We start from the raw sequence: 18,708 nt of genomic DNA, 5'->3' as shown, positions 1-18,708 counted from the left end.
CTAATATCTTTACATTCACAGACAAAATTTCTTACCTGCAACAGGAAGGCTGTCCATTCTGTCTCCTGACTGTGTGCCATTACCACGACTATACAACTGCTGGATTCTACCATTCTGCAGATTAGATGCATACTGCGAATTCATGATTTCAGCATCAGCCTCACTGCCAGTATCAACATACAATCCTGAATGAAAATTTTAAGAAAAGCTTAGCACACAAAATCCTATTAATGTATTCTAGTCACAGCACATTGTCCACTGGATAGGGATTGGGCCCGACCACTGGTAGTACCTGATCATGGGAATATCTTGAACAATCAAATGAATGAAGCAGCTGGGGGCAAATGGACAAACATTCCATTCATTCTCAATGGCACTTTGATAGTCAAAAGCCACAGAAAATCGTATACATTTCACTGGAAATCCAGTTTCGTATACATTAACCTGACAAACCAGGCATAGCATGGACTTACCATCTGTTCCCTTATGTACGCAGCCACTGGCAGGAGGCATGAGCTGCTGATGGCTGCCAGCCTCAGAGTTACTATACCCTTCTGGAGGCTCAGACAGGGTTCCTTGGGAAGACAGGTAGCTGGGGATGTCAGCAGGTAGATTCATATCCTCTGCACACACAAAGTAAACAGCATGTCAGAAACACTTAACCAACCATGTACATTGCTAGCAATATATACTTATTCTTATTTATACAACTATTATACAATATTCCAGAAAGACCTCCTTGGCTGCTAAAACAAATGTCCAGGAAAGGGATAGCTTCATACAGAAATAGGCCAAATCTGTGCCATCAGTTACATCTAGCTCTCTATTTATACATTATACTGAAGACAGAGCAACGCCTACAACAATACCGGTAGTCTCCGTCAGAGTACTACTCACTAGTCCAAGTAGATTTTAGGAAGTAGTTTTACTTCTGCAGTGGTCATGTATGGATGCAGGATGAAGAGTCAACAGAACGGGAACGAGTACAGATCCTGTGATGCTGCTGCATAATAGCACCTTGTTTTTATGAGCCTTCCCCTCTGTTCTGAGCCCTAGCTCATTTTAAAGCATCCATGTCAGATAGGGCTAATTCAGATAGGCGTTTTTTGACATCAGATGGAATACTGACCTATTGATTTCTACAGGTCAGTATACATGTACATTATTTTCAATAATGTTCAGAAAAAACTGGGCGGGGCATAAAACATTATCAAACCATCTTTTTTTTATGGATGTTAAAAACAACTGATATGAAAAACTGTATATGGAAACAGTAAGGACTGAAGACTGACGTTACAACCGAATGAGCCCTTATGATAATTCTTCTGATGCCGAGTAAATTATCATGTGACAACCAATAAGGCACAATTCCTGTAGGTAATCACAATAAATATGTCTAAGTGACAAATCAATAACAATATCTCTGGAAATGCTCAAATAATTATTGTAATTAAATTTAAAAAATATATATATATAAATGAAAAAAAATCAGTGTTATCAGTAGCAAAACCAAAATTAGAAGACATTTTCTAGGAATCTGCCAGTACCAAGTGGTTAAAATGGTAAAATTCCTGTTTATGAATAGAATAATTCAGTCAAAACCTATTTTTAGCAAACAATAAAACCCATGTAACAGTTCCCACCCCGTGACCTAGAAGAGAGACCTCTGGGAGATGGCTGCTGCATGTTCGCGGCTATGAATCGAACATATTAAACTAAAAAGCTCCCACAAGAGGAAGGCACAAGGCAGATGAAAAGATAGACTTTTCTACATTGTGAATATCTGGATTTTGCTTTTATAGATAATGTTTTTGAGTATTCCCAAGCCTTGTCTGGCAGCAAGCTTTGTGGTTAGCTGTACAATTCAATTCATCAACGTCCTCTTCTCATCATACAAAATTTATAGGGGTGAAGCCGTCTGAGACATGAAAGTCAGAGAAGAGTCAAACTTCTTGTTTTGTCATTTGTTGTTTTCTTCTTTATGAAATATCGTTTATGAGAAAATACAATTCTTAAAGGGTACATGTCACCCTAAAACTGCAATCCAATCCCCAGAGGACAAGCAACTAATTATTTTTTCACAAAGTTACATTAAAGCAGCTTAGTCTGAGAACTGGAGGACCCCTTTAAAAAGATTGCCATTTATGTGATGTTTCTAACCAATAGACTTGCTTCGATGAACACTTACCTGTATTGGTTATGCTGTAATCTTCGCTCTTTCTCCTCATGTGGTATATAACTATGACCCAGACCAAGGACGTCCCTACTACACAGCAGACAACCACAATGATGACAATGCCAACAGTGGTCCAGCCATCTTCCTCAAAGCCAATAATGGTTTGTGAGGAATCGCAGTTGGGTGAAGACAAGACATACAAATTGATATGACCGCGCTCAGTCCCAAGGGTATTAGACATGCTGCATGTGTATTTCCCAGCATCCTCTGGGCCTGCATCAACTATAATGAGAAGCTGATTTGCAGCAGCAAAGAAGTGCCTTTCCGTGACCATTAATGGCCCATCGTCCTTGGTCCAGTTTAGGCGGGGAGCTGGGCTACCTCCAGCTATACACTGCAATACAGCCGTCTCCCCACGAGCTACTGTTCTGTCTTCCAGGGGTCTTATAAAAGAAGGAGTTTCTGAAAAAAAAAGAAAAATTGTACATACCACATTAATATAAAACAGCATTGACAGTTAAAAGGCTTGCATAACCATAACTGATTTAATGAGCCATTCGCAGTTTCACTGTAAAGAATAGTCAGTACTTAGACATGCATGGCTTAATCTTTAAAACAAGCATATACTACTGGCAGGATCAACCAGGTTCAACCAGGGTTAAAACTGCTGGGATCCTCAACGTTCACGAGAATGGGGATCCTGTTCTCAAAACAACAAGTACTTGAGTGTGGCTATATACATCAGGACTGAAATCAGACTTATGGGATGTCCAACTGAAATAAGTGACCATATAAAAGCCAAAACAAAGGTGAATGTAGTGCAGGAGTGCATTAAAAAAGAAAAAGAAAAAATCTGTCCATGCTGCTGAGGATTATTTAGGTTACATGCAATGCCCATTAAGCAGTTATAAATAGGAGGGCTTATGACCTTCATCTTGCAAGACTAAATTTAGATTCTGAATGCTTCTCAGGCTATAAAAATCCATTAATGATTCAATGTGACCCGATCTGCCCCTGTATCTATTTGAAGAGGATCTATGGACTAAAATCATCAAAATTCAAGATGAAGAAAAGTTTTACCTAATACAGTCAGTGTGACATTGGTAGATATACTGCCGGCAGCATTCTGTGCAGTACAGCTATACAGCCCCATATCTTCGATTTTAACATTTACAATGAACAGGACCTCATCTTCTGGCATAACATGCATGCGGCGCTCTCGGGCTGCAGGGAAATCTGTTCCGCCATCTTTCTGCCATGCAATTTGTGGAGGTGGGTGACCTTCTGCTGCGCACTCTAAACGTGCCATGGCACCAGTGCGGATTGTCAGGTCCATGGGGGTTTTAAGAAACGAAGGCATTTCTGTAGAAAGAAAAGACAAGGAAATAAATGTAGCATAAAAGTCAATGAAAAGAAAAGGCATTAAGAGAAAATTGTGGTCGATTCAAATTCTACTACTAAATTTAACCCCTTCCAGTATCCATGAGTGTATCCATGATTCAGCCTTGTACTCAGTACAAGGCTAAATGCAGACACATGTGCTTTCAATGGACCTTATCTGTTCAGAGTGTTTAATCCAATGCCAAGGCGTATATATGCAAAGACTCTCCGAACCGCAAACAAGGTCAGGAATAGAAACTGCTCAGACACGGATCTATGGAAAACCACAACCATGTGCATGATGCTATAGATATTCATGTGTACTTGTACCATCTGCAAAATGAATGGATGGCACACAGACAAAACAGTTTGTGTGCTTGAAGTATAAATAAGAGAGAATGAACAAGTGTCAGTCTTAGTAAGCCTAGTAGGCAGAGTGAGAACTGCAGGATACCATACTTTTTTATCAAAATTTCCTATACACTGTTACTGACAAATGACTTGGGGTCATAGCAAACCTTGCAGCCAGATTCCTATTGGCAAGTTACTTTCAGTCATTCAGATTCCAATGAGTCATTGGAAAGCAGTTGAGTAAATAAAAAGGCAAGCTTTTTCCATAACAAATCAGTCTTGGCAGGATGAATTTCATTACCAAAGACCTCCGCTGCAATAGTTTCACATTAAATTACAAAAGAAATGTCTATTTTTTTCACAGTATATATTATTTTGTAATGAATCAAAAGCCTTGAGTATGAAATTACAATGCACACCATTCCTGCTGCTGCACATACAGCACCACCACAATATTGTACAGCAATTCTATTATACATTTCTATTATTTCAACCCAATGCTTACCATTAACTGTGAGTTTAGCTTTACTGGAATAATTGGAGCCAAAGTGGTTGGTGATGACACATTGATATTTTCCTTCATCTGTAAAATTTACATTAAAGAGGTGCAAAACAGTTGTATACTCCACTAGCTCAGCCCCATGCTTCTGAAACCTGGCGAAGGTTTCCACCTTTGAATCATACAGGATTTCACCATCTTTTCTCCACGCTGTAGACATGGGAGAGTCACTGCTGCTGGAGGCAGCACACGTGAGAGTCACATTCATCCCTTTCAGTGCCACCGTTGTTTCTGGGTGAACTTTGATTTGTGGTTTTGGAAAATTATCTAAAGAAATAAAATTAAAAATAATATTTTACATAAATGTGAATACACATGTTTAATATCTGGGCTAGTGTATCACATGAGGTATATATCTTAGACTGTGGAGGGACACTCTGAAGTCATATTTCAGCCCTTTTCAGTTTGTATTGATAAGCAAGCAATTAAAGTGGTTTCCCAGTAATATGGAAAACCCCAATAGAGCCAGGGCAATATAAGATACACCAAATACTAAACCTGCTCCAGTACCTCTGCATCCAAAGAGTAACTTCCTCAGACATTTAGCGCCAAATCTGTAAACTATGGGATTTTTATTTTATTTCACCCTGAACACAACACACTTTTTTTTTATATTTATGGAAAAGCCCTTTAAGCTTATTCATTTATTTATTTCCAGTTATTGAAATAAATGCTAAAGGAATACAGTTTAAACCATTATTTCTTCTAAATGCTTTTTTTTTTTTAAACTTAAACTCGACATTGAGCGGTGGAAACACAATACATTTTTAGAAGGGTCAAGATATTTTGTTAATCCTTATTCTGATGATCACATCGAATTTTGAAAATCCAATTGTCACAAGGACAAACAATATAAATATATTAAGAAAATGACTCTTACAAAGAAATTCAACTTTACCCGCTTTTGTATATGAAGACAAGGTTTACTGTCTGTATGCAGATACATTGTAGCTGAAATTAATTCTCACTCATTTAGAAATATAGATCACAGTACACACAAAAAACTAAAAAAAAAAAAATAAATAATTTACCACCTGCAGCCCTATTTTGAAGAGATAAAAATCAACTTAAAATGTGAAGTATGAGGTAAGCAATACACAGAATACATTTCCTTTATTGAGGTCACAGAAGTGGGGCAATGGAATATCTAAACTGAATGAAATTGGATACAAACCACAGATAAAATCTCCAGAATCCACGCTGAGCAGAGGACGCCCCGACAGCCAATCAGGATGGGCACAGCTAACATTCACTGTATTCTGCAGAGCGCTGGCTGTGAGCCACTGGGGAAACCACTTTAGCTGACAGTCACACAGCAAATTGCTTGTGTTTAGGATTCTGTAGAGGATTGACACAGTAGGTCATCAGAAAGGAGATAAATTGGGAGATTACACTGTCTATATGTCATCAGGTGTACAAAAAGCGGAAAATATCAACAAACCACCAGAAAGAGCAGCATTTTTGGTAAATGTAAGGACAAAATGTACAAAAGAGAACACAGCAGGAGAAACCATTCCAGGAACATGTAAAGGATATGCAGCATTTGGAGACGTGTGTATGGCTCATGTGTTTTAATAAGTGACTTGTCATGTCTTCTATTGTGTCCGCATTGCTAAATATTCCCTGTACAGTCCTTCCAGAAAAAGAAAAGCCTTTACCTGATATGTGAGGATTCAGACTATGTACTGCATGCAAATAACAGTGGCTGAAAACAGTACATCAAACAATATGACCTGTAATACTTACATCTCCTGGAGCTTAATATGAGCAAAGGCATCATCTTGCAAAGACATAACCCCATTATTGCTCAAGTCACTGTGAAAGGAAATGAGCAAAGGTAAAATTGTAAATCTATATCAAGTCAAAACCATAAAACAAGTTAAAGGACATCTACCACCAGGATGAAGGATTGCAAACCAAGCACATTGGCATACTGGTGTGTCCCCCCTCTTGTAGGATCTGCTTTTTTTTTTTTTTTTTTTAGCTTCGCATGCCCTGAGTTTTACAAAAAAAGGCTTTTATATTATGCAAATGAGTCTGAGGGGCTCCATGGGGTTAATGGAGCCTGGAGCCCCTCAGGCTCATTTGCATGATTTGTAAAGCCTTTTTTCTTAAAAATAAGAACATAGGAACCTTAGAAAGGAGTGGATCCTGCCAGAGGGGGCGCACACTAGTATGTCAGTGTACTTGGTTTACAATCCTTCATCCTGGTGATAGAGCTTACTTAGGTTATTGTGTGTTATGCAATTGTATAGCTTGGTTATTACACATTTTTGTAGATTGCATGTCCCTTATTAAAAGGGAAGTGCCATGGACATGTGGTTCAGTGAATGTGGCCAAGCTCATGGTCCACCAGAATGAAAAATATCCATATAAATGAAACAAAGATTTCTCTGGACTCAGGTCACAGAATTTCTTCAGTGAGATATGCTGCACGATGTGCCACACAATTTGCCAGTCATTTTACCACTACACCAGCACTGGTATGGGTTGTGGATGTGCTACTTCTACAGCAATAATCTTGCATGAAAAGTCTACAAACCCTCCTCCTATACAAGCAAAACACGGACAAACCAAAAGGTACATGGCCAAGTAATAGGGTTTTGATGAAGGTGACACTGGTGTATTAATAGCGATTTCACATTGTCAGTTTACTAATTCATTGCATCTTCCCTTGAAAGAAAGACTCCCAGATTTATTACCTTGTTCTATATGCCGATGTATAATACACATCATAACACTAGGTGTTCCAACTCAAATAGAAGAATTTTATTATTTTCATCTGCTTTCTATTACAGGTGATATAAAAAAAAGATTCTCATGTAAATGTCAAAAGAACCTTGCTGTCAAATGTAATAACCCCCTATAACAATTAAACATGGAACGGCAATTCAATGCACTGTACATGCCATAAGTATCGCTTATGACCCTGCTAATACAGCCAGGATCTGACTAAACCATTCTGGGAGATATAGTTCGAGCATGTCTGAGTGATGGCATTCTAAATGATGGCACAGTCTGCAAATACTTACAGGTGCTGCAGAGCATCCAGACCAGTAAAAGCCTTTTTTGTGATGGATTTTATCTTGTTTCCCTGCAAAATACTGAGGGGGGTGGGAGGGGGAGCAAAAATTAGTATTTCCTATAAATATTCCCCCATCATAATACATTGACCAAAGAAACTTTCCATACTTAAACCAGCAAATAAGTGAAGCCCTCATTTAATATTCCAATTTATGTTTTGCAGGGGTGGAGCATGACGCGGGCGGCACGCGATCGCGTGCAGCTGCGACGCTGAGGGGAGAGCGATCCACGGGCCGGAACACCGCCTCCCTCTGCTATCAGCGGTCACCTGGATCGCGTGTGGAGATGGTGTAACCTGTTGATGCCTGCTGATGCCGGAGATATGTGAGCCGCCTCGCACACAGCCCATGATAGCTGGAGTGGGTTTATGCTGCTGCTAGCCCACAGTAAGGAGGCTAGTCTGAGGATACCTCAACTTGTTCAACCTGTTCACTGGAGATTACGGTTGGAGGCTGCTGCTGGAAATCAGTCCAGGGTCATAACTGGATTCGTGGGCTGGGTGGGTGGGTGCCATGTATGTGTATATGCAGGGTGCCCCTCACTCAGCTGAATCGCCGAGGACAAGCCAGCGTGCCACAGTGCTATAGTGTGTGAACACAGCTACCTGTTGAAACTCCTGAACCGTGCCAGGGATGATTGTTTCCTCCAAATACAACCAGGACTGGATGCCCTGTCTGGTGTGGGGCTGGTAAGATCTTGACCTATTTTTCGTTTATTATCCAAAAGCCTGATCTGCTGCCTCCTGCGGTGCCAATTTGTCTAACTCTATTAATATGTGTATAGACTGGTTCCTTTGACTTCTGGCTCTATACTTAAGTGAACTAACCTTGGCAAGATCTTGATCTACCTTTTCATCTTTCATCTATTATCCAGAAGTCTGACCTGTTGCTTGCTGGTGGTGCTATCTCTAACTCGACTAACTCTATTAGTATGTGTATGGTCTGGCTCCTATAACCCCGGGCCTTATATCTAAATCAACCAACTTTGAGGCTCTTTGTATGGATGCGTCTTTTTGATCAGAACTGTGTATCTAACTAACCAACTAACCATCTGACTTTTGCTTTTCTCTGAACTCGCACTGATGTATCATCGCTCAAGAATGCTTGGACTTTGTAACTAACGCAACTAAGCAATATTTTGACTCGCCTAATCTGAACTGTCGCATGTCTGTGCTGGGACGACTCAGTTCTTATAATTGATTACGTATATAATTAATTAGCAAAAATCGGTGTTTTCTGAACTGGGACAGTTGCCTGTTCATAGGTCTTGCGGCAGCTCCAGACCAGCGGTGTCCTGTGCTGGTGATGTCCTATATTGCTGGGGTATAAATTGGAGCATCCCCATGCTGGCAAAGTTGGCCTGAGTGAGCCGTATGTGTCTATTCTGTGGCTGCTTTTTTTTTTTTTTTTTTTTTTTTTTTGGTTTTTTGTTTTGTTTGTTTCTTTTCTTCTCTGTTGTTCTTTGCAGTTTAAAAGAACCGTGCGGTATTACCCGTCAACTATATATGTAAGGGGTTGGCCCGAGAGCTGGTAAAAGGAGGGCTAAAACAACTAATTGATGGTATACCGCCCATATTATATGGTCATATGTAAATTGTAGGTGGAGTGAGTACTGGGCATACCAGCTCTTTGTTACCTCCCCAGAAGGGGGGAAGGAGAAAGGGAGGGAAGAAGAATGGCTAGTAAGAGGCAGAACAAAACGGGGATGAAGAGCAGATTATCAGAAGGGGGGCTCTCCCCAGGTGCGAAGTCAAAAGAGGGGAAGCTAGATAAATTCTTGCACTCCCCTGGATCAGTAAAGGAAAAGGGAAAGAAGTCAGAAGAAAAAGGCAAAGGTGGCGGGTCTCCTGAGTTAGAGACGGAACAGGAAACTGTTGCAGGGGGGGCGGGAGAGTTGCCAATAAGTGGAGAAAGTTTATCTCTTAAGGATATTTCTGCACAGATTATGCAGTGTACATTGGCAGTAGGAGAAGTGCTGAAGGAAATAGGAAATATGAAAAGTAAAATAGATGCCATCGGGGCTGAAATAAATACTCTCAGTGGAAGAGTGGAAGAAACTGAAAGTAGAATAAATAAAATCGAAGATTCAGCAGTTAATATACAAAGAAGGGTGAAAGAACTAGAAAAAGCAGAAAAACTGGCTCAACAAAAACTTCTAGACCTTGAAAATAGGTCGAGACGAAATAACTTAAGAATAGTAGGGTTTCCGGAAGGGGCTGAAGGGGAAGATGCGACGAGCTTCATATCTAATTGGTTAGAGAAGACATTCTCGGACGAAATTCGCACCAAGGTATTTTTTGTAGATAGAGCACACAGGGTTCCCTTTAAGACACGTGCTGTTGGTGCTCCTCCCAGGAGTATTCTGGTGCGTCTTCTCTCACCAAGGGACCGGGACAACATACTTAAAAGCCTGAGAAAAATGGGGAAGTTGGAATACAACTCTGCCCCAATTATGATCTTCCCAGATTATCCCCAAGAAGTTCAAAAAAAGAGGGCTAGTTATGTGGATCTTAAAAAGAGGCTGAGGGGAAAAGGTATTTTGTATTCCCTGATATACCCGGCAAAACTTAAAATTATTTACGAAGAGAAATCCCTGTTCTTTGAAAACCCTATAGAAGCAAACGAATGGGCAGAGAGGGTCTTAAAGATCTAAGAGGCACGGCCCCAAGGTAGCTCAACCTCAGCAGAGGTATATGCTCTGTGATGAGCTCAGGGATAGTATGGCCTGGGCATTCGAAGGGGGAAGGGAGGGTGGGAATCGACTGGTGACCTCTAAACCCGATAGGGAAGATGACTGCATGTTATGATTAAAATTTTTTCATGGAATGTACGTGGATTGAATAATAGGTTAAAAAATAAAGCAGTGTTTGATTTTTGTTCCTCGTACCAACCAGATGTTGTATGTCTACAGGAGACTCATCTTCTGAAAGAATCCGCTCAAAAAATTAAGAAGGCTTGGTTAAGTCATTATTACCACTCTACATTTTCATCATATGCACGGGGAGTCTGTATAATGATTAATAAACGCACTGGTTTCCGAGAACTTATGTTGAGAGTGGACCCCCAGGGCAGATATATTATACTACACTGTCTATTGGATGAACTTGAGGTAGTGTTGGTAGGGGTTTATCTCCCTCCTACTGCTCCAGGGGATCTACTCTTGGACATCTGGAACCAGATCAATAGATACAATAATACCCCAATATATTGGATGGGCGACTTTAATAAAGTTGTGGATGAGAATATTGATAGAAACAGGAAAGGCTCAACCCGCTTAGGCAGTCAATTAACTTCATTTGGCAGAATCCTAAAGGAGATAGGTCTTCGGGATGTTTGGAGAGAGAGGTTCCCTTCTAAACGTAGCTACACATGCTACTCCAAGACACATAGCACCCTGTCTAGAATTGATTTAATACTGACAAATGAGAGAGGGTATTGTGGCATTGAAAAAATTAATATTGGGGCAAGGGGACTTTCAGATCACTCCCCGGTGTGGTTTACACTGGTGAACAGTGATACCACAGGGATTATATTCTACAAAATAAAGCCCTTTCTTTTTGAACTGGTCAAGGGTGAAAAAAAAATTGAGGAGGATATAAAAACCTTTTTGGGAAATTGGAAGTGCGTGCAGGATGAGGGTGTAAGCTGGGATGCACTGAAGGCATACATAAGGGGGTCGGTTAGAGGTTGTATCACGCGGTTTAGAAAGAATAAGGATATAAATTTTCAGCAGGCCAAATCCAGGGTAATGGAGCTCGAAAAAAGATTTTTGGCAGATCCAACTGAAGATAACAATAATCAATGGGCACAGGCTCAGGAATGTTTGAGGCTGCTATGCATGGAAAGAGCGAGCCGGGTAGCGAGGGGACAGACGCGGAGGGCCATAGGGGGCTATTATACCTCAATGGAAAGAGTGGCATCAATAATCAAGAATCAGACACCAAGGGAAATAATAAGTGTAATAAGAGCAAGGGACGGGAAATTGCTAACATCCCAAATAGATATAAGGAAAGAATTTATGGAATACTTTAGCGAGGTATATACCTCTGAGCTTAGGGTCGACTCAAGAAAAATAGGGGAAGTGCTTGCTGATATCTCTATACCAAAGATCTCTAGGGAAGATGCTGAAATGTTAGACAGCCCAATCACCCTTAACGAGATGCGGGAAGCATTGCAAAACTTAGCTAAGGGGAAGGCGGTAGGGTCTGATGGGATCCCCCCGGAGGTATATTTGGAATTCTCTGAACTCCTTCTGCCAGTACTTTTGGATGTCTACAACTATTCCATGGATAAAGGGGTACTACCGGAGTCCATGAGGGAGGCCCTCATTGTCCTGTTGCGTAAAGAAGGGAAGAACCCACAAGAACTGGAGGCATATAGACCGATCTCCCTGCTGAATACTGACTATAAGGTGTTGGCAAAAATATTATCAAGTAGACTTCAGAGGGTCAGTTCTACTGTGATACATGAAAATCAGTCGGGATTCATGGCAGGGAGATCGGTCCGTAACAATATTTTGAACACGTGGTGGAACTTACAGACACCTTGTGAAGCCGGGGGTAGGAGAATGTTGGTCTCTCTGGACGCGGTCAAAGCCTTTGACCGCGTCGAGTGGGACTATATTTGGGCTGTGCTCGGTAGGATGGGCTTTGGTTCCTATTTTACAAGACTGGTAAAAATCTTGTATGGGGGAGCATCAGCTAGGGTGTGCATTAATGGCAGGGCCTCGGAATCACTGAGCCTATACAGAGGGACAAGGCAGGGGTGTCCATTATCGCCCTTGCTATTTGCACTGGCGTTGGAACCCCTGGCTTGTTATCTGCGAGAGAACAACCTGATAAGGGGGTTCGTCAGAGGCATAGAAGAGGACAGGTTGCAGCTCTATGCAGACGACATGCTCCTATTTTTAGATCAGTCGGGTACAATGCTCCAATCGGTCATTAGCCTGATAGAAGAGCATGGGAGCATGTCGGGTATAAGGATTAACTGGGGTAAGTCCTCTTATCTTCCATTAAGCCCCCTGGCTGAGGGAACTCAAAACCCAGGTCAATTATTAGAGGTGTCAGAAATGAGATATTTGGGTATTGTAATCAGCAAGGATTTAAACGATTACATGAAATTAAACGTTAAGCCTATGTTAACTAAAGTTAGACACAAGGTGAAGATATGGAAAAAAATGAATTTACCAATGGCTGCAAGGCTAGTTTTGTGTAAAATGGTAATACTGCCACAGGTCCTCTTTGTTCTGCAAAACAGCCCAGTATTGATATCCAAAAAAGGGTTTAGGGCACTAGAAATAATGATAAGGGATTTAATATGGGGGGGTAAGCAGTCACGAATAAGCTTAAAAAAATTATATGCACCGTGTGAAAAAGGAGGCTTGGGGGTCCCTGATTTTGGTAGATATTTTGTTGCAGCGCAACTACAGAATATTTTTGATTGCGATATGGGGAAAATCATATATACACTTGGGCAAAATTATGATTATTTTAAGGGTTTAAATATATGGAGTTTATTGGAAACGAGAGTTTTTGGGAAAAGAGAACTAAGGGAACACTATCCCCTATTCAACTTGATGCAAGGTATATGGGATAAAATAAAAGTAGATTTAGGATGGGATAGTTTTCTGCACGAAACACCACTTTGGGGAGAAGGGATTTGGACTTTAGCCCCGATGGAAGGGGCTAAATTTTGGAATGAAAAAGGGGTGAGATTTGTACACCAAATAATAGAGAATAATAGGTTTAAAACACTAGAGGAATTGTCACTGCAATATGGGATTGGAGAAGGGAATTGGTTGTGGTGGGCCCAGCTGGTGCGTGCCTTCGGAGCGTCATTAGCTAGGGTGGAGTTTAAGGATGTACAACACCCCCTTCTCAATGTAATAAGAGCGCCCAATAGGCCAAAGGGTATGCTGTCAAAACTATCCAAAGTATTGGATAGTAATATAGTAATAGGGAATGCCCAATACTGCTATGAAAAATGGAAAAAAGATATTCCGGATTTATTGGAAGAAGAATGGGAAGATTCTCTAAATATGATTAAAAAGACCACACGGAATTTATCATATATTGTGTCTCAAATATTTTTAGTACATAGAGTCCATTACACCCCAAAAATGTTGAATAGATTTGGACGCCAAAAAAAGGAAAGATGTCCCAGGTGTGATCTTGTGGACGCAGGCATAATACATATGATGTGGAGGTGCCCAAAATTGAAACGATATTGGGAAGGAATAATAGAAGCTATAAAAAAACGATGTGGATGCATGGTTCCATATGAGGCAAAAAATTGCATTCTTGGAACTAAGATAGGTGTAGTTGGCACAAAAATTGGTATAAGAAATGCTATGAAAGGTCTATTAATGGCACGTAAGATGATATTAAGTAACTGGAAAAACAAAGATCCACCGGGGATTCAAGAGTGGGAAAAAAAAGTGGATTACATGTTACGGAATGAGTCTCCTGTGGACACAGATGACTGCTGATGTAAAAGAATAGAGTCTCGTAAACTAAGGTAAACATGATAAGTCATATATGATATTTAAAAAAAAGAGTGAAAATGTTGGTTGCTGTGGGAGCGGGGGTCACCAGTCATAGGGGGCGTGGGTAGGGAATAGGGGAGAAAATTATATAATAAAAATGTGATTTTAATATTGTGTGTTATAATAAGCGCTGTTTTACTTAGTTGCCTATGGTCACAATGTACTGGGGTGTTACTGCTGTGTTGGAACTAATAAAACCACTATTCAATTTATAATAAAAAAAAAAAAAAAAAAAAAAAAAAACCCTTATTTATCACATTGTACGGCAAATTGTCGCTAATCTTTCTAATTGTGCTAAGGCCTCACTAGTCTTTTGTTTTATTGTTAATGATGATAGGCAACAATATCAATGTAACCGTGGTTTTCTGGGTACTGCGCTTGAGCAGCACAGAAGACTCGGATAAAAGAAACACTGTAAATTTAGTTATGTTTATGTTAAAAAAAAAAAAAAAAAAGAGAAGCGCATGACACGCAATATATTGTAATGGATCTTAATTGTGTCTCAATAAAAAAAAAAGATGTAGAAAAAAAAAAATTTATGTTTTGCAATGAATTTGCAGTGGGAAAACAGTGATACTCCTAACCAGAAGCCAGCCTAAATTTAATTAATAGATTTATATTGTGCACAGACATGGTAAGCCAGAAATCATCATGATCATGAAACCCTAATTCGCTCGATCATAATCTGGGCAAAAGAAAACCTGTTGCCCACATGCTAGTTTGGTCCAACAAACTCGTTTCATTCGCTTGGAGGTTTTATCAGACACCACCAAAACAAAGGAGCTGTACTCTGCATGGTCATTCAGTACAGTGATCCTTGGTTTAATCTGTAAATCCAACAAGACCGTGGTCAATGGGCTTAAAATTGGCCAAGATAAGAGATTTTGGCAGAATTAAGAAATATTACAACTGTGCTCCTGAAAAGTAAAGGAGGTAATATCTAACCATAATATGTGTCAAAGAGAACCGTGGAAGATTCATGGGGGTATTCACTACTTACAGTGTGTGTAGCTTGGAAAGTCCAGCAAACACTTCAGTGGAGTCTTCAATAGCCCAGGAGATTTCATTGTTTCGCAAGTCCCTACATTCAGAAGATATTTATTCATTATTAACAACATATTGTCACCAATATTTTATCATATAATCTAATACAATAAAGGCACAGTGTCTAATTTTAACAGGAAACCCAACAGATTAGCGATTCATAATGAATCAGATACTTTAATTTTAATTGCAAACAAAACACCTGTAAAATGCATTTTAGCTAAAATGAGCGTTCGAAAACGGATGTGAACAAAGAATAAGAGTTAATCCTGGATTTCTTAACTATTTTTTGCAATTTTGCTACATATGGAATAATCTGTGGGTCTTCCAATCTATATGTGAAGTGCAACTTTTATAACATTTTTTTTTTATTTAAATGTAATAAATGGATAGTACAGGTGATAATAGTAATCTCTGTAAGACTACATTCATGTCCATAGATTTATAGCAATCCTTTTGCCTCACTCTCCTCAGTATATATACTGCGTCTTTCCATCCTGCTTTCTGCTGAAGAGTGATGCATATGATCAGCAGAGGCCATTAGCGGTTATTGGTTACAAATGCAACAGTATGGAACCTATCCCTGGACTCCTGGGAGTGTACTCTGGGACTTTTCCTGGGATGTAACTGTCCATATAAGGATAGTTACGTCACTTGGAAACTTACTAAACATTGGAAAAGGAGGAAATATATTGCTGAATACAAATGCTATGCATTGACATGTGGACATACTGTTTGCACTGGTTGCTGGTTTATTCATGGTTAAGAAGTGGGTAAAGAAAGTTTCTGAACATTATGACAATAGCGAGACATTTGTTGTTGGGTAGGCATTCCCTGGAGAAGTTGTTACTTACGTCCTCATAAAATAGTTCTCATATTTGCTCCAGGAGGTAACAGCTGCATTGCAGCTATTTGCAGAACAAATGTTTGATTTTCCTAAAGATACAGTTCAGAAGAATGCATTGAGCTGCATACAATCTTGTCACCAAGATTCTCCTCCTCTGCTGCACTGACACAACTGGCTGGAGCAGGAGCCCATCATTTTTTGCACCAATCAGTATATAAACTTGGCTCCCAAACTAGGCCTTCTATCATTCAGAGGTCTCTTAGAGGAATACACCCTGCACTTGTCCCTTGTAGAAATGTTTCTTTGGCTCCATGTTTTTCCTAGGAATGTGTGGATGGATGATAACTCAGCTTCCTTGTGCGAGCATACCCCGGTTCATGCTTGGTCAAGCATCAGTGATTGGAGCCTTGTTAATAGGGGCGACCCTCCCGCTTGTGAACAACGAATGACCCTGAACTGCATAGTCTGCCTGTCGTGTGTTGTTACACCCTTCCTGAGCCACGAAAAAAAAACCTCCTAAATTCATGAGGCTCTCACTCTCTGATTGGTTTTAATTATTGCAGTGGAGGGGTTGCACAAAGGTTAACCGAAAATGAATGCATTCAGACATTCTTCACAGCTGAAGTGGAAAGAGAAGGAGTGTGTGTTGGTGGGGGGGGGGGGGGTGGATACAATTTTTACTAAAATAGAATATATATAAACTGTGGTAAATATACAAGATGAGTAATTTAGAATTCCCCCCCAAATTACACTATTTCTGTGACTTGAACATATTGTGATGGTTTTTGGTCATGCAGTTTCTACAAGCGGGACACATTCAAAACATAGGGGGACAATAAATTGACATTTCTTGCAAAACACCAGTAATTGTGATTATTTTCCCCTTAACGCCATCTCCACGCCAAGTGGGTATGGAAGGATTGCGGCTGGTGGCAGAGTGGGCCGTTCAGCTAGTAACTGGCGTAGTTTTGCCCTTAGGCTCAGCCAACAACCGGATACATCAGGGGGTCCAAGCCTCTTGAGGTGTCTGGCAGGTTTTTATTGTATGCTGACGCACAAGTGTCGGCATGTGATAAATCACAGCTGTCACAGCTAATAACTACACTAAAAACATCCCATTGTTGTGATGGGCCACCATGGTGATCAGATGTAAATAGTAATTCATAAATCTCCCACAGATATTTGTTGATAAATATATATAAAAATAATAATAAATTATGTTCAGGGATCAAGCATTGTACGCCAGTGAAAGTGTCATTATCTGGCCAGAGTTGTGCAGGTCTATTACAAGAACAATATTGAAAAACATTTGACAATATGAAATCCAAGTCACTTCTTGCCTACACCGATTGTGCTCATTTTGTGAAGGTTTGGGTTTCTACATTCACATTATCTGACATTATCTGGTTTATGGGCCAAACCAAGTGGGGTCATAAAAAAAAAAAAAAAAAAGGAGAGAACCGATAATGGACAGACAGCGCTATCAATCCAACTACTGGTTCAGTTTAAAAAAAATGCTTTAAAAACACAAGAGTCAGATCTCAGATTTTGACTTTAAAAGCTATGTGAATCTTGCCTTTTTTCTTCTTTTCTTATTGTATTCATAAAGAATCTAAAATTACTTTCCAAACTGAGATGTAGTTCACATGACTTAATCTTTGGAGCAGGCAGGTTATGTTCACGTGTGCCAGAACTTCCATACTCTCCTAATGCAGAAGCCTCTGCTACCAACTCCAGCAGTGTCCTGCTGCTACTCCCCCCTCATATCTCACAGCAGACAGCTCAATATGATACAGCACAGGCCTGCTGCTCCCCTCACCCGTCTAGCAGTGTCAATACAAACAGGATAAGATCTTGTGATAAATATCTCTGCCTCTATATGACACAGGGGGCATGGCAGATTCCCCTGGCATTATCTACTGACCTGGATGGAGAGGAGAACAGAACAGTATAGGTTTATAAGTAAGTTCATATACAAAGATGTCCATAGCCTTTAAGGCAAACCAAAAGTCTTGAGCAACAATTCCATATTGGTGACTTGTAGGTTGTTCCCCCAGAAATCACAAAATGGCCTACAAATCCCCTGGAGTTAACCATATGGGATGGCTTCCCCTGTGCATGCTTGAAATGGGCTCTATTAAAGGAAACCTACCACTTTAAAAGCCCAGGCTCAGCTGACGTCGGACCATATCTTGACTAGTAGCAGAAAACGCGTTAAAATGTGTTCTTAGCCGTATATTCAAATCTCCCATCAGCGCACCACGATATCGCTGTATGCAGCATGCGCGCGACCGTTCGTGCGCATTATTATGAGGTGCCGGAGAGCCGGTGACATCACCCAGCTCTCGGGCACACTCTCGCATGCGCACCAACATGATCAGACTTCGGACGGTTGCGCACAGCAATATCGTGGTGCGCCGAAGGGAGATTTGAATATACCGCTAAAAACACTTTCACAGAATACAGCGGTTTCTGCTACTAGTCAATATATGGTCCGGTATCAGCTCACCCTGAGCTGATGCAAGGTATTTGTGGGTTACAAGTCTAATTTTAAAGTGGTAGGTTTCCTTTAACCTTTGCATCAGATGTTAAAGCTGCCATATTACTCTTGCATTCATCAGTTGGAAGCGGTCACAGAACCCGGATGAGACTACTAGCGAACACTAGGGAGGATGTTATATCTACTCGAGAACCTTACAGTCCATGGTATCAATTACTATTTCT

General features: G+C 40.4%; 1 protein-coding gene across 1 annotated transcript in view; it reads right to left on the bottom strand.

The window, feature by feature from the left end:
* LRIG2 (leucine rich repeats and immunoglobulin like domains 2) overlaps positions 1-18,708 on the bottom strand; it is a 52,444-nt gene that overhangs the window by 8,772 nt on the left and 24,964 nt on the right. Inside the window, exons 9-17 of the mRNA XM_072137626.1 lie at positions 15,094-15,174; positions 7,499-7,570; positions 6,213-6,281; positions 5,641-5,804; positions 4,413-4,733; positions 3,257-3,538; positions 2,189-2,638; positions 474-623; positions 36-185 (exon numbers count right to left, since the gene is read on the bottom strand). Coding sequence (XP_071993727.1) covers positions 36-185; positions 474-623; positions 2,189-2,638; positions 3,257-3,538; positions 4,413-4,733; positions 5,641-5,804; positions 6,213-6,281; positions 7,499-7,570; positions 15,094-15,174 — 1,739 coding nt within the window. The remainder of the gene's footprint in view (positions 1-35; positions 186-473; positions 624-2,188; positions 2,639-3,256; positions 3,539-4,412; positions 4,734-5,640; positions 5,805-6,212; positions 6,282-7,498; positions 7,571-15,093; positions 15,175-18,708) is intronic.

The sequence above is a fragment of the Engystomops pustulosus genome, chromosome 2 (genome assembly GCF_040894005.1).
Source record: "Engystomops pustulosus chromosome 2, aEngPut4.maternal, whole genome shotgun sequence".
NCBI classification, from domain to species: Eukaryota; Metazoa; Chordata; class Amphibia; order Anura; family Leptodactylidae; genus Engystomops; species Engystomops pustulosus.
Note: the sequence above shows the minus strand (reverse complement) of the source record. Positions and strands in the feature narration are given on the sequence as shown.